We start from the raw sequence: 14,572 nt of genomic DNA, 5'->3' as shown, positions 1-14,572 counted from the left end.
TACTATCAGGTTCCTGCTATTTCCTTTATCTTTAGTCCTTTAAAAAGTTTTTAAACTTAGAAAAAAGATTTTGTGATCTAATTTAATCAAATCTAGATGTGTAAGCATTGTGCCTTGCTTAGACTTGTTTTTCTTTCCTCTTGTATAACTTTTTCTCATTCTGCTTTTTGTAGGCTTATGTTTGGGACTTTCACTATTACTTTGTCTTCCTACACAAATAAATAGTAAGCTAACATTATCCAATGAATCTTTGTCTTGTTTGTTCCAGGAAGGCTAAAGTTCTTGTTCTGAGCTGCAATTGAATTCCCACTTGATCAAATTTGACTAGAAATACTAGAATAGCAGTACATCTTACTGATGAATTTCTTGCTTTTCATCATTGTATCATGGCTCTGTTTGTAACACATGTGCACATGAACTGTGTTGATTTGCCAAATTTAAAGAAAATATTTTTTTTTGATACAATTATATCTGTAGTTTTCCTTTCATTGAGATTGCCCTGCTATGTCAAAGATAAAACTATAGTTTGCTCTTGATCAGGATTTTCATAGTAGTACTTTTTCAGTCTCTGATTGACTCTTCACTGATAGTTTAAATCATCTGTGATAAATGCTGTTCCCTTGCTTAACAGTCCATTCACATAGTGTTTTGCAGGAAAACATACTGTGTTTTGGACTGCTGTCATAGCAATGACAAAGATTCCAAATTGTATATAATCAAACAACATGGAGTTGAAATATAAATGTAACCTTGTAGTACTGTACTTTGCTACTGACTCTGTGGTAGTGAAGTCTACAATCTTTGAAATGCCTCACTGATGTTAAAAGGAGAGCAGGTGTTGGTGGCAGCTGTCAGTGCACTGAATTACTGCTTTTGAATGGCACAACTAATTGAATCTGGAAAATGTAATTGAATGCAAGATTCTGTACTCCAGAGAGATGAATTGGAGATGATATAACTTGTTTCAACTAAATAAGATCAAAATTAGGGGAAGTAAAAATTTTCATCTTGGCCGTTGAAGGGGAGGACAAATACTCATAAAGTGGACCCATACCAAAACAAATACAAAAAGCTTTAAGAATAAAGCCCATACTCAGATAATAAGACAATATATTCTTTAAGGTTTTATTGCAGTAAATTTAACTGGTTTGGTTGCTTGCATTTTAAACCACTTGTGATGTCCAAATTCTTCTGTTGTGACATTGTAACTTGTGCAGTTTGTGGGCCTAAAAAATACACCTGGTATTAAAAGCCTAGGACTTAATTTCTAGTCTAAATGATGTCTTAGTGGGCTAATAAAATTGCTCTCAGTAGTGTTAAACTTCTCCACCCCATCCCATGCCTATACATTTCTATGCTGCATTTCATTTGTGGTCATATGCTATCCACTAATTACAGAAATGTATGTATTGGTAAACTTTATGCCGGAGACTTGTACAAGGCTAAGAAAAATGTATAACTAGTGAGGTGATAGTGATTCTGTTACTAGACAAATCCTGTTGCAACTAAATAAGCCAAAACTGAGCTCCAGACAGGTAAGCCAAGTCTCGATGAAGCCTGAGAGGTCTGGAAGCATGTGGTGTTAGCTTCATATAAAACCTGTAGCCTGTTACTAGCAGAAATAAGTGGGCTACAAGGCCATGTGTCCTGAACAAGACCGTTGAGGACTACAGACAAATATTCAATATGAGGAGCTTTTTCTGTGTTCAAAGTGCTTGGTTGTGCAGCAGAACCTCTTATCTCTGTTGATTGCTGTCAAGACAATTCCTGGAAAATTTTATTCAGTCTACTTTTGAAAAGTGGACTGGGCACCTTAGCTGGTTTCAAAATTTTTGGTATTGTAGTGTTGGTGTTTGGATGTAAGAGAATGATATTATCTACTTATCTGTAGGTCGTTGTAGTTTCCTTTCCTGGGGTTAGCACCCTTCTTTGTCACCTAGTGTAGAGTGATGCTGTGGCAGAAACAAACATATTAGAGTAACTCTCAGGAAAAAGTACTTGTGCAGAAACAGGCTTGAAGAGTAATACAGAGGTTTTGTTTGAATTTGAAGAAAATAATTGATAAGTTAACAAAGTCCTATTTTCCCCAAAGTTTCTAAAATACTGTAGACGTACATACAGAAGCAAATTGTATAAAATGAGGGCAATAACACATTTCAGGGAGGAGAAGTATCATAAGAATTGTTCTGACAGGCACTACAAAGATGAAAAATCCACTGTGACAGTTAGAGGCTTGAATGGTTATCTTTTTAGCAGCTTTATAAGAAGAGAAGAATAACCAAAGGTTGTTTCTTATTTATAACTTCAAAGAAGCCCCAAATCGGCAAGATCTGTCTCCAGGAAACATACTTTTGCCTCACTTGTAAGGCAAAACAGTCAATGTTTTGGTATTGTTAGCTATATTCCTATTTACCGGAGTTCTTTTAAAGCTGAGTGCTACTAATGTAATGCCAATACCTTTCTGAAAGAAAACACACTCTAAGTGTATTCCTCTTTGATACGTGAGGTTATTTACTTTTCCATATCAGGTGATGATCTAATTGCCCTCACTGTAAAGAATATGGAGAAGGGACAGGAACAGGCTTTCATTGCCTTGCCAAGTCTGTTAAACAGTTTGCTAACAAAACATACAAAGGCAGACTTGCAGTGAGGCAGGGGGGAAAACATTAGGAAACATGACTTCAACAGAATTTAATATGATATAATTTTTGAGCCATAGAAGCTTTTTTAAAAACAAAGTTTTAAACATCAAATTCAATATTACTTATTACTAGTAGAATTTTTGATTTTGTCTATTTAGCATGCTGTTTTCTACATTTTTTCTGAATTGTTTTAATATTTTGCAAGCTTGTTTAAATTTTTGAAGTCCAGACTTAGGTTGGAACATTCTTGCCTGCTCCTTGGGCCTTTCAAACACCTTTCATTGATTCATAAATAGGATTTTGCTTTGCAAAGCCATTTATTTATACTGCCTATTTATTCATATTACATTTTTTGTATTACTCATTAATTTTGTTCTCAACTATATGAAATATATTTCTACTGTAGAAAAAGTCAAACTTGCCAATCTGTAGTTGTCCAGATCTTCCTGAAAATGGCCTTTTTAATGTCAATGTAATTTCTACCATCTTCATTTTCTTCAGTGTCGAGATACATTTTAGTATAAACTTGGTTGTAATAGCAAGTACAGTTATTTTGTCCTCCATTTTTTTAAAGCTTTGAATATTTGAGGAGTAAATGCTCTTTTATTACTTCTCATGTTGGCTTAATTCTCTGTGTTTTTCTGCCATTTTTGAACTGTTTTGCCTCTGTTCTACTCTGTGATCTCCTTTCAAACACCAGTATGACAAAGTCTTGCTGTTTGTGTTGCTTTGTTTTCTTTGGGCACTTTTTACACCATGGACTTTTACTGACCCTACAGATTCTGTTGTTGTCTTCCTTCTTTTGTTATCTTTGAGGAATTAGATGTGTTAATCATAGATGCTTTTTGCAAATTGTTCTTCAAAGTTCTCTGTCTCTTTTAATACATTTTCTTGTTTGATTGGTTAGTTTTAATTCCTCCTCCCCTCCACTGGTGTTGAATTATTTTGTTTAGGTGTTGTAACTTGATTATTGTCTAACACTGGAGTAAGTTACAGAAGCCTATCTTAACACATATGCAGTTGATTTAAATAATCCTTTTGAGTCCTGTATGCATTTTTTTGGTGCCACAATATAAGAAGGACATAAGATTGTTAGAATGTGTCCAAAGGAGGGTAATGAGGATGGTGAAGATCCTTGAGGGGAAGCTGTATGAGGAGCAGCTCAGGTCACTAGATCTATTCAGCCTGGAGAAGAGGAGACTGAGGGGAGACCTCGTTGCAATATGCAACTTCCTTGTGAGGGAAAGAGGAGGGGCAGACACTGATCTTTTCTCTGTGGTGACCTGTGACAGGAGCCAAGGGAATGGCCTCAAGCTGTGTCAGGGGATATTTAAGTTAGATGTTAGGATTGGGTATCAATTTTTCACTCAGAGAGTGATTGGGCACTGGAGCAGCTCCCCATGGAAGTGATCACAGCACTAAGCCTGTCTGAGTTCAAGAAGCATTTGAACAATGCTGTCAGGCACAAGGTGTGATTCTTGGGACTTCCCTGTGCAGGGCTGGGAGTTGCACTTGATGATCCTTTTTGAATCCCTTCCCACTCACACCATTCTATGATTTTGTATATTTAATTTAGTGTGGTTTTCCTTATTTATATCAATAAAATAAAAACAATAGTTTTCTATTATTATGCAAATATAGATATTTGCATGTACTGAATTTCATAAAAGTTCTGAGGGAATAGAAATTAATTTCAGCTCTTTCTTCAAGTAAGAAGAAGGAACAGAGCTTGTTCCTTCCTTCTATTACTGTTTTGAAGTTATTGTTGAGGCAAGGTATGTAGTATGACAGAGTTATCTAAGAATAAATGCCTGGCAACTTTTATCCAGGAGAGGTATTGGATGGGTTAGTACAGTGGTTCCAACCATGGCATCCTCCCTTGAGCATTCTTGTCCTTTCAGACATCTCTAGAAGTTGAAAAGTTGGTCCCAACTCCTAATGCAGAGTTGTGGGGCCCTCGAGATTCTCTTTTCAAGTGACTCCAAATACCATCATTTATGGGTTTGGGTGAAGAATACCTCATGCTTAATTGGGTCATTCTAACCCTTGGTCCCTAAAAACCTATTGTAGCTCACAGCCTGCTTGACTTTATCAGCAGGTTCACAGCTCTTGCATGAACAGATTGTTTACATTTGTTACATTGCTGGTCTCATAACTAAGCTGTTCTCTTCTAGAGTGTTAGCTAGTAAGTTCATCTACATAGACTAACACTGCAGTCAAACAGGCCTAAATTATGCTAATTGCCATTCACCTCCATAACAGTTCAGCTGAAGTAATCTATAAAGCTACTCTCATGCTTACGTATTTTGCAATAGGATAAAAGTGAGATAATGGTTGTGGCGTGTGCTATTATGTAATCTTAGCATGTTCCTTCTGGAAACCTAATGGGTGCTATTATTTCTCATAGTCTGTATCAAAGTAGCTTGTACATCTTTGTAGATAGTTGTTGATGTGACCATATGTAAATTCAGTACTTGGAATTATGCATACTTTGAAGATGACTGGGACACCATCTTTCCAGTAGCCCCTTTTGCCTATGGCATAATGCATCATCATTTTTTAGACTATGAAAGGCTTTTCAGCAAAGTATTTGAACCAGATTGCTTTAATTGTTGACGTAGTATGTAAGGTCCAAATAGAATTCTAATGGTCTGGTGCTTTTAAAAAAAGCCCTTAAAATGCTGGAATTACTTGAATAACATATTTTTTGTAAATTGAAGCAAAACATGCAAACCATAAAGGGGGTAAAAAAAAGGATATAACGTCTCTTTTCATCCGTATTAGAGATAAACAGTAAGTTGCCATCGTTCTAAAGGCTTGTGAATCCAGACAGGGAATTCCTGCTGTTCCTGGCTATGAGTTTTCAAGATGAGCTTCTTGATTTTTCAGAAGAGGCTTTCCTCAGTTGTTGGCCTGATTCTTTCTTTTGAGCTGAATGAATGATTCCCATGAAGTATTCTGTAACACTCAGTATGTTTAAAGAATGACTATTTCAAAAACAAGTGGAAAAAGCCCCCATTCTGTTCTTCAGGCTAGTTTAATTTACTCAGCATTTTAAGAAAAAGATATGTTTCACTATACACAGACTGTATTCTGTCACTAACTTCTTATATATCTGTATAGATAAATGTATATTTGTAATGATTTTGTATGTCCATAATTATGCTTTATCTGCTCAAGTTCATTGGCTAAAAGAGCTTTATTTGTATAAAATTACAAAATTCAATGGAGTGATAAAATATTTAATTTTTATGGAAATCTGTGATCTAGAGTTTGATATTTATAGCTCATGTGGCTGAACAGGAATTTAAGTAGCTTAGTTATAAGATTACAGTAGTTTCATGATAAGAAATTATGTAATGCCTAATTATTAGTTTATTATATCTTTTTGATTGTGATTCATATTGAAATCTTGGAAATAAGATAGTTTATTATTTACTCTATTACAGGTAGCTTGCATGCAGCTCATCAATGCTCTTGTTACATCTCCTGATGACTTGGATTTTAGGCTTCACATCAGAAATGAATTTATGCGCAGTGGGTTGAAAGAGATATTGCCAGTAAGCATCTCGTCTTCTCTCTTTGCATTACTATTTAAATATTTTAATTATTTGAACCTGAGAGCAGGAATGGGAGAACAAGTTTTAATAAATTATTCTCAAAGGCATTTTATTAAGTTTGGGAAAGAGCAGTAAGGTATGAGAATCAGCCTTAAAATAAAAATGAAAAGGTGAAATGTGCTTTCCGAGCTTTATTCTGATTTTATTCTGATTCCTCAGCATTTTATGACTTTGCTTGAGAACATGTGACACGACACACTGTTGTGCAAAAATTTTAAGCCAGCCTGAAGTAACATTTACCTTTTGAATATTTAACTTAACTCATGCGTTCTTGTAATTTTAAACTTTTAACTAATATAAACTTATGGAATTTATTAAAAAGATACATTTATTTACATATGGAAATGCTAATTTTGCAAGTCTGTGCTGTTTCTTCATTGCAGCAACTACAATATATAAAGAATGAAGCACTAGATATTCAGCTGAAAGTGTTCAATGAGCATAAAGAAGAAGACATGATTGAATTCTCTCATCGTTTAGAAGATATTAGATCTGAACTAGAATATCCTTTTGAGGGCTGATATGATCTTTGCTTTGCGTCAGAAATAGTGTGGCCAGCAGGAGCAGGACACTGATCATTCCCCTGTACTAGGCACTGGTGAGGACGCACCTTGAATTCTGTGCTCAGTTTTGGGCCCCTCACCCACAAGAAGGACATGGAGGGGCTGGAGCATGTCCAGAGAACGGTCTGGAGCACAAGTCCTGTGAGGAGCAGCTGAGAGATCTGGGGTTATTCTGGAGAAGGATGCTCAGGAGGGCCTTGTAGCTCTCAATGACTACCTGAAAGGAGGTTATAGTAAGGTGGGGGTCAGCCACTTCTCCCAAGTAATGAGAGGAAAAGGCCTCAAGGTGTGCTGTATGAGGTTTAGATTGGATAATAGGAAAAGTTTCTCAGAGGAAGGGTTGTCAAGCACTGGAATAGGCTCCCCAGGAAAGTGATGGAGTCCTTATCCCTGGAGATGCCTTAGAGGATTTCTAGATGAGACATGTAGTGGCATGGCTGAATGGTGGACTTAGGAGTGCTTGGCTAATAGTTGGACTTGATCATCTTCTTAGAGGTCTATTCCAACATAAATGATTCAGTGATATCAGCAGGACAAACATTTATAAAATAAAGCATATAATGGATATTTTTCTGCTGTAATTTCTGTTTAAAGAAGTTATCAGTAAACATTTGACTGAAATTTTTTGATTCTTTGTTATTATTCTCCTTAACACTTTCACTGAAGTAAATGATGTTTACAACATGGTGTGGAATACAGTTAAGGACACTAGTGCTGAAGGATATTTTCTTTCTATTCTCCAACATCTTTTGCTGATAAGAAATGATTATTTTATCCGGTATGTTTAATGTGTTAAGTGTTAATTATGGATTTTTTTTATTATTATTCAGTCATTAATAGAATATTTCTTCCATAAATCCAATGATAGGTTTTAGTCTTTCTGTGTGGATTGTAATTTGTGAACTCATGTTTAAAAGAATCAACTTGGAATCAATAATGCCATCTATATGTTTTTGTCTCTTCTGCTTATAATTCTGTGTATAATTTCATTTTATAAACATAGAAAACTATTTTTGTTAAGACCTGAGCCTTATTGATTGCAAGTATAAGTGATCAGGAGAGATGTCTTGATCAGTTATACATCATGGTAGTAGCATTATAATTTTGTAGTGTATTTGAGTCAAAGGACAATACCAAAGAAATGCACTTTATACAGAAATCTGAATGTATGCCTAATTTAGAGTAAGTTTTGGGTTGGAATTGAATATTTTCAGTATACATTATAGGCCAGTGTAGACATGTGTGTGTCTCCTGGAAAATTCATCAGATAAATTGCAAGGAAACAGTTATTAAAACTTAAGTGTTTCAAGCTGACAAATACTTTCCTTCCAAAACTCTTGTGTTGTCTTTGAGGAAACACTGGAGGAATGAGGTATGAACTGAACAGGGGCCATCTGTTTTCTGCACAACATTCTGCATAACCTTGCATTTCAGGCAAGGTCTAGCACAGATGTATGTTTAAAGGTTAAGGGTGCTTGCCTGCTATGGGTACATCTGTGCTAGACCTCTTCCACCTGAAAAGGTTTGAATTCACAGCTTGCATGTTCTGGGCAAGTGACCCAGCTGTCATACCCCCTGGCATTTTAGAACAAGGTGTTTTTCATTCCTTGTACTGAAGCAGGGCTGCAATGCACTTGTACTTACAAAAGTCACAAAACTAGTGGAATGAAGCTGAAGGAAGAGCATTTTCTTTACTGAGGAGAAGCAGGAGGTGATCTTTCCTCGCTATATTTTCATAGGGAGGGAGATGTAGATTTTATAATACAAGAATTATTTATCTTCAGGGCCACTGTTTTTCAGGCTTTTTGTAAACTTTTGTGTAATAAACTGCCAAATGTAATCTTCCTTTGAAACTTTTGCCTTTCTATGGAAACAAATCAGCCCAAAGCTTTTGACTTTACTTTGTTCATAGACAAGATTTTGAGTATAGATTGATAAATAAATATGTGTAAAAATTAATAAATATCTGTAAAATAGCTCATCTCTGTCTTTAGTCCACAGTATTTCAAATTAATTGAAGAGTGTGTGTCACAGATAGTGTTACATCGAAGTGGAACAGACCCAGATTTCACGTATCGTAAGAGATTAGATATAAATTTCAGCCACTTACTGGGTAAGTACCATGTTTGGAAATGATTACGGCATCATACTTCCCTCTGTGAAACTGAATAGGTGATTAAGAATCTTGGGTTCCCTGCGTATGTGTAAGTGTGCTTGTTGATTTTTTTCAAGATGTTTGTGTAGATAAAGCGAGATTAGAAGAATGTGAAGAGAGGGCTTCTGAACTTTCCAGAAAAGTAAGTCATTCTTCATCACATCATCATGTGATCAAAAGGTGGACATGGGATTACTTAATACATTAATGAATGGCGTAACTGAACCATGGCATAGTTCTTAACTTCAACTTACTATTAGTTCTGTGTTAAAGTGGGAATTTTGATGTTCCTAGTAGATTAGGAAGCCAAGTGGTATGAAGTAGTTAACCTTAATTGAAAATCTTTCTACTATTTAAGTTTTCATGTACAACTCTTCCAAAAACCAACTGACTAATTTATTTCAGCAGTTACCAGTTTCCCTAACAAAATAAACTGGGAGAATAAAAACAGACTCCTTCATATCCACTGACTGTGTTAGTGTATATCTATGCCTTTTAAGCTACTCTGTATTATACTAACTTAATGTACTTTAAGTATTTATGCCATTTTGTATAGTGAAGACCTGTAGTGGTGATTCAGATGATTCTTCCACTCAGCAGACACATGGAATTTGGAATAGCAGACATGTGTCCTTCGTATTGTTATCATGTGGGTTTTAAAAAGCACAAAAAGAAAAGTTGGAATTTAAAGACACTATGTACAACTGACTGGTACCAACAATTTTCTTTTTATTTCTCTTTTCTTAGTTTGAAAAAGATTTTGTAGTTCATCAGGAGACCCAGGCCCTGCTTCAAAAAAAAGAGGAAAGAATCAATGAACTTGAGACAGAATTACAGGCTTTTAAATCACAGGTAAAAGACAGTATAAATGAATGTATGAAATAATGTTTTTGAAAGGGACTTCCTTTTGCATCTTCTTCAAATTCTGAAGGTATGTTTGAGAGGTTTTTCAAAGAATCTTTGTTATTGATTATTATTGAATGTTAGTTTCCTTTATTCCTGTTTTATATAAATAATTGTAATGCGACATTAATTAGCTGTGTGTTCCCAGATGATCCTTTTATGCCTGAGCTCAGTTAATTAAACTAGTTTCTTAGATTTCATTTGGGTTTTGCTTTCAGAGTCATACATTTCCAAAGTAATTAACCACATAGGGCAATAAGTCTTATGCTTTTAGATTAGCATTCATCATTGTGATCTTTATCCCTGCACAGGAAATTGCTTATTATGCAGTTTACTATACTGAGGCCTTACCATGGATATTCAGCAGTGAAAGAAATAACCTGTGGCTGGATAAGAACATTCCCTGATAATTTTTCAATTTTCAAGCATAAATAGATATTTTAAAATGTGATGGAGAGAAATAGTGCAGTTTTTTCAGAGTAAAACTTGAGTTACTTGTAACTGTTTCAACTCTTAAATCTATGTAAGGAGACTGTGTGACCAAGTGATTTTTCCTGTGTCTTATTTCCGGGAATGAGAAGAACATTCTGAAAATGGCTAAAGAAGAAAGCATCAGAAAGACATGCTTTCTAGGGGTTTATTTTAATACTTCTGAAGATTTTTTAAAAATATTTATTGGCTTCTTTAATTTTCTTAGTGAGGAAAATTAATTTAGCTCTGCTTTGGTCTATTTAGAAATGTCATTCTAATTCATGTTTCTGGTCAAAATTAATTGTTAATGTCAAAGTCAAACATTGAACAAAAGCCAGAAATAGTTGCATTCTGAAACACCGAATACAGTAAGAGTGGCACATCATTCCTTAAGAAAGTACTTTTCTGTGTGTATCTTGAAGTCATTCTTAAATACTTTTTGTAAGTGAAATTGGTTTCCTCCCTTTACTTTTTCTGTTATTCACTGCATGAAATATAACTTCTTTTACGTGCAGACAGAGAGCATAACATATGATTCTGCTCACTAATTTTTATACCATGAGTTATCCCACTGTTGTTAATGGGATACATGAAAAGTTTTGTGAATGTCAGGTAATTGATTAGTGCAACTTAGTACTTTTAAACTTTGGCTTCTGTATGGCATCAATTGCTACTTAGCATATCGACTTCTATCTCTAATACTATTTTTTCCCCTGGTCTCATTCCTTTACTCTCTTCTTGCAACTGGTACATGTTGATGTATTTCTTTCATTTCTGAAGCCCAGCTGTTCAGTGTGTATTTGTCAGTGTAAACGATGCTTATGCTCAGAAATTCAAAACATTATCATGTTGTTGTGCATGCATTTATTTGTATTTATTGATATTCAGCTATTTCCTTTTAGAAATTTAAAATCTTTTGCATATTGTATTTCCTTTAATTTTCTAAAATAATCAGTTTCAGCTCATAGTTAGTTGAAGAGGTAATTATGCTATCACCAGTAGATAAATATTTCTTAATTATTCTTTTGTTGTTTTTGTCAGATATGTTCTCATTTATATTTGCAGGTCTATGATAAAAGTTTTTCAAATAGTAGTAGTAATTTTATTAGACTTGCTGAAGTCCTAATCCTATTTTGATACATTAGAGTTGTCATTTCTATATGGAATAAGGAGCTAGTGTGTAAGGAAGCTTAATTTTTGGAAGGATATTTTTTCATTATAGCCTCATGTTTTCAATTCTGTAGAATGAGAATGCTCCTACATTGGAAGATACCTGTTTTTCAATAGAACTATTTCTCTCTTCAGATTTTGCTTTTATGTACTTAGAATGTTTCTCTGTCATCTGTAGGATGAAAACAGAGACCAGGATGGTACTTTTTTTTTAAATTTGAGCTAAACCATGATAGTCTAGATAAGGTCTCAGGATATTTACCATACCTTTTTTAGCTCATGGTCAGTGAAATACAAAAAGTGGGAAACACCATTTTAGTTTGTCATTTTTGGTGTGCCCCACCCCAGGCCTGAATGTCCGCTTCAAATATTGACACATCCGATCATGAAATCAAAAGCACCTTGGGCTCGTTATCATTCTTTGACTGTTCTATACAAGACAAATGGCATTGACTTTCAACTGGTTTTCTGTATTTCATCTATAAACTATGACTGTTGCAGCATTTTGTTGATAAAATGGTGAAACTGAATAAGACTATTTTCCTTATCAGTATGGCTCTTTGCCACCTGGTTTTCTGCCATCAACTCATGGAGATGCATCTGTTGTTCCACGGGAAGGTGTAGGACCACATCAATTTCCACCCCCTCCTCCTCCACCGCTGCCTTCTAATGGAGCAATTCCACCACCACCGCCTCCCCCTCCTCCTCCACCACTTCTGAATAGCTTGGGAGCTCCTCTGGGTTTTGGTGGTGCTCCTCCACCACCACCTCTGCCAGGCCTGCCTGGAATACAGTGGTCCCCGCCTTCGTGTACTTTGCCATTTGGAATGAAGCCTAAAAAAGAATTCAAACCTGAGGTTACCATGAAAAGACTCAACTGGTCTAAGGTAGTATTGATTAATGACAAATACTTGATGTAAAATCTGACATTGAACTTGGGGAAAATAGATTGTCAGAAGTAAGACTAGATAAGCAATTTATACATTAGTTAAAATTATATAAGATATGAATACTTTCTGTCTTTAGCTTTTCTTTGTTTTTTGAAAACTGTGTTTCATTAACTCATGAATCATCTGGGCAAGTATCTGTTGACTTTATGAGATGCCCAGAAAAGTCATTTCTGGTCTGGAATAAAACAACCTTGATAGCAGGATGCTTCTTATGCTTCCTATTATGCCTCATTTTCCAGCAGACTTCTTATGTTGGATCAATGACTGAACTATACTTATAGCTATATAATTTCCAAACAAGGGTCTTGAATCTATCTAGCCTGGACTGGAAAGAAGGAGTGCAGGTCTCTCCATTTGTCTGTAGCACTTCAATGTACTTACATAAATTTAATGGCTGACAAAATACAGATTGAATTTGGGGTTTGGTTGGTTTTGGTTTTGTTTTTTTTTCACCTTCTCTATTGTGACAAGGTTAACTATACCAGTCTACTGACATTGGAAACTAATTATTTAGACCAAAAATAAGTCAGTAAAGAGTTTTTCACAATTAATGAAATAATAAAAGCTAAATCCTGAAAATTAAGGTACTTAGTATCTAGTTAAACCAACTGTGTTCAGAGATTATTTGAAGTTTGCCCAAGTTTTAACTCTAGACCAAAGCTAATTTGCTCCTTTTAGATCTTGGATAACAGAGTGTGTTGTCTGCATTGTTAGAATCAGTTTTTTTTCCAAACCCACTTATTTTAGATGTTATTATTTTTAATAAGAAATGTATTAACAACTCTAAAGATGAGTTGTGTACTTAAAATTAACATGTTTTACAGAGCTCTTAAATATTTAACGTGCTTTAGACTTTATAGAGCACAGTTTTTGCATAGTATCAAAATAATAAAATTTGGTTTTGTCTCTTGCTTGTAGATCAGGCCTCAGGAGATGACAGAATCCTGTTTTTGGGTTAAGGCAGAAGAAGACAAGTATGAGAATGCTGACATGCTTTGCAAATTGGAACTTACTTTTTGTTGTCAAAAAAGGGGTGAGTAGCTGATGGATTTAATTGTCAGCTCTTGGAGATACCTTTAACATTCTTGGGACTTAAATAATATAACATTAATGTTTTTATTTCTAAGTGGGATGCATGAAGAAAAATGTCTGAAAATTCTAGACTGCTTAAAGCAGTAATATTGAACTATTTTACGTAAGCATGACAAAAATTGTGTGTCCTGTAGGAAAACCTCACAGAAAAGAACCCCAAGAAGTTCTTCTGGATAATACAGATTTTATTTATCACATTAAAAAAAAAGAAATTATCAGAATACCTTCATCAATTACTGAAATCTAATCTGGAGCCCAGAAGGTGATGTGTTTACCCTCACAATTGTTATGATAATTGATCTGTGTTGGATCTGTGATGGATGGTAGTCTTTCATTGATTTTTTTTTTTTTACTTCCTGATAAACCTGTAGGAACATAGGTCTTCTTTGATATTTGCCTAGCTTCTTTAGCTTTTAAGGCATTGTGAAGCAACAGAATATTTTACAGTATTCCTTTAAAACTCTTTAAAACTCTTCTCCTTTCTGTGGCAGTAAGTTGTTTTACTAGTAGTTTAGGTTATTCTGTCCCATATATAAAATGCCTGTTACTTCCTGACACATTTTTTTCTACCTCCTTTTTTGGTATCAGAGATGTAGTACTTTAGAGCAGCCAAAGGGTTGTGATTTCTTTGAAAATTGAACAGTGGCTATTGTATTTTTACTTTGTTTTAAAAATTCTATTTTGATATTTTTATTAATTGAATGACATGGCATTCTCAAATTTCTCCTTTTTTGGGGGTATGCTTTGGTGTGTACTATGAGTATTTTTTTTACCATAACCAAGAACTTTATTCCATTCTTGTCAAAGGATGATTTTTATGCCTTAGCAGTGTTTCTACTGGTTTAAGTATTATAGCTTGTTGCTGCTGATACCTAATAATATTAAGAATGTTGTACAAAGAGAAAAAGGCAAGAAAATCTCACCATAGACATGTTTGCTTGAATCTATTTTAATAAGTCTAGAAGCTAATTATGGTGCCTTTATAATGTTAGGAGAATTCCCAAGA

At 34.8% G+C, this 14,572-nt stretch overlaps 1 protein-coding gene across 4 annotated transcripts in view; it reads left to right on the top strand.

Moving 5' to 3' along the window:
- Positions 1 to 14,572, top strand: part of DIAPH3 (diaphanous related formin 3) — a 204,823-nt gene that overhangs the window by 38,649 nt on the left and 151,602 nt on the right. For all 4 annotated transcript variants that reach the window (XM_038131457.1, XM_038131473.1, XM_038131466.1 and 1 more), the window contains 8 exons: positions 6,092 to 6,202; positions 6,646 to 6,764; positions 7,487 to 7,603; positions 8,820 to 8,938; positions 9,058 to 9,122; positions 9,728 to 9,832; positions 12,076 to 12,411; positions 13,393 to 13,507. In XM_038131457.1, coding sequence (XP_037987385.1) covers positions 6,092 to 6,202; positions 6,646 to 6,764; positions 7,487 to 7,603; positions 8,820 to 8,938; positions 9,058 to 9,122; positions 9,728 to 9,832; positions 12,076 to 12,411; positions 13,393 to 13,507 — 1,087 coding nt within the window. The remainder of the gene's footprint in view (positions 1 to 6,091; positions 6,203 to 6,645; positions 6,765 to 7,486; positions 7,604 to 8,819; positions 8,939 to 9,057; positions 9,123 to 9,727; positions 9,833 to 12,075; positions 12,412 to 13,392; positions 13,508 to 14,572) is intronic.

This window comes from Motacilla alba, chromosome 1, assembly GCF_015832195.1.
Source record: "Motacilla alba alba isolate MOTALB_02 chromosome 1, Motacilla_alba_V1.0_pri, whole genome shotgun sequence".
Taxonomy (NCBI): domain Eukaryota; kingdom Metazoa; phylum Chordata; class Aves; order Passeriformes; family Motacillidae; genus Motacilla; species Motacilla alba.
This window is presented reverse-complemented; position numbering and strand designations above follow the sequence as displayed.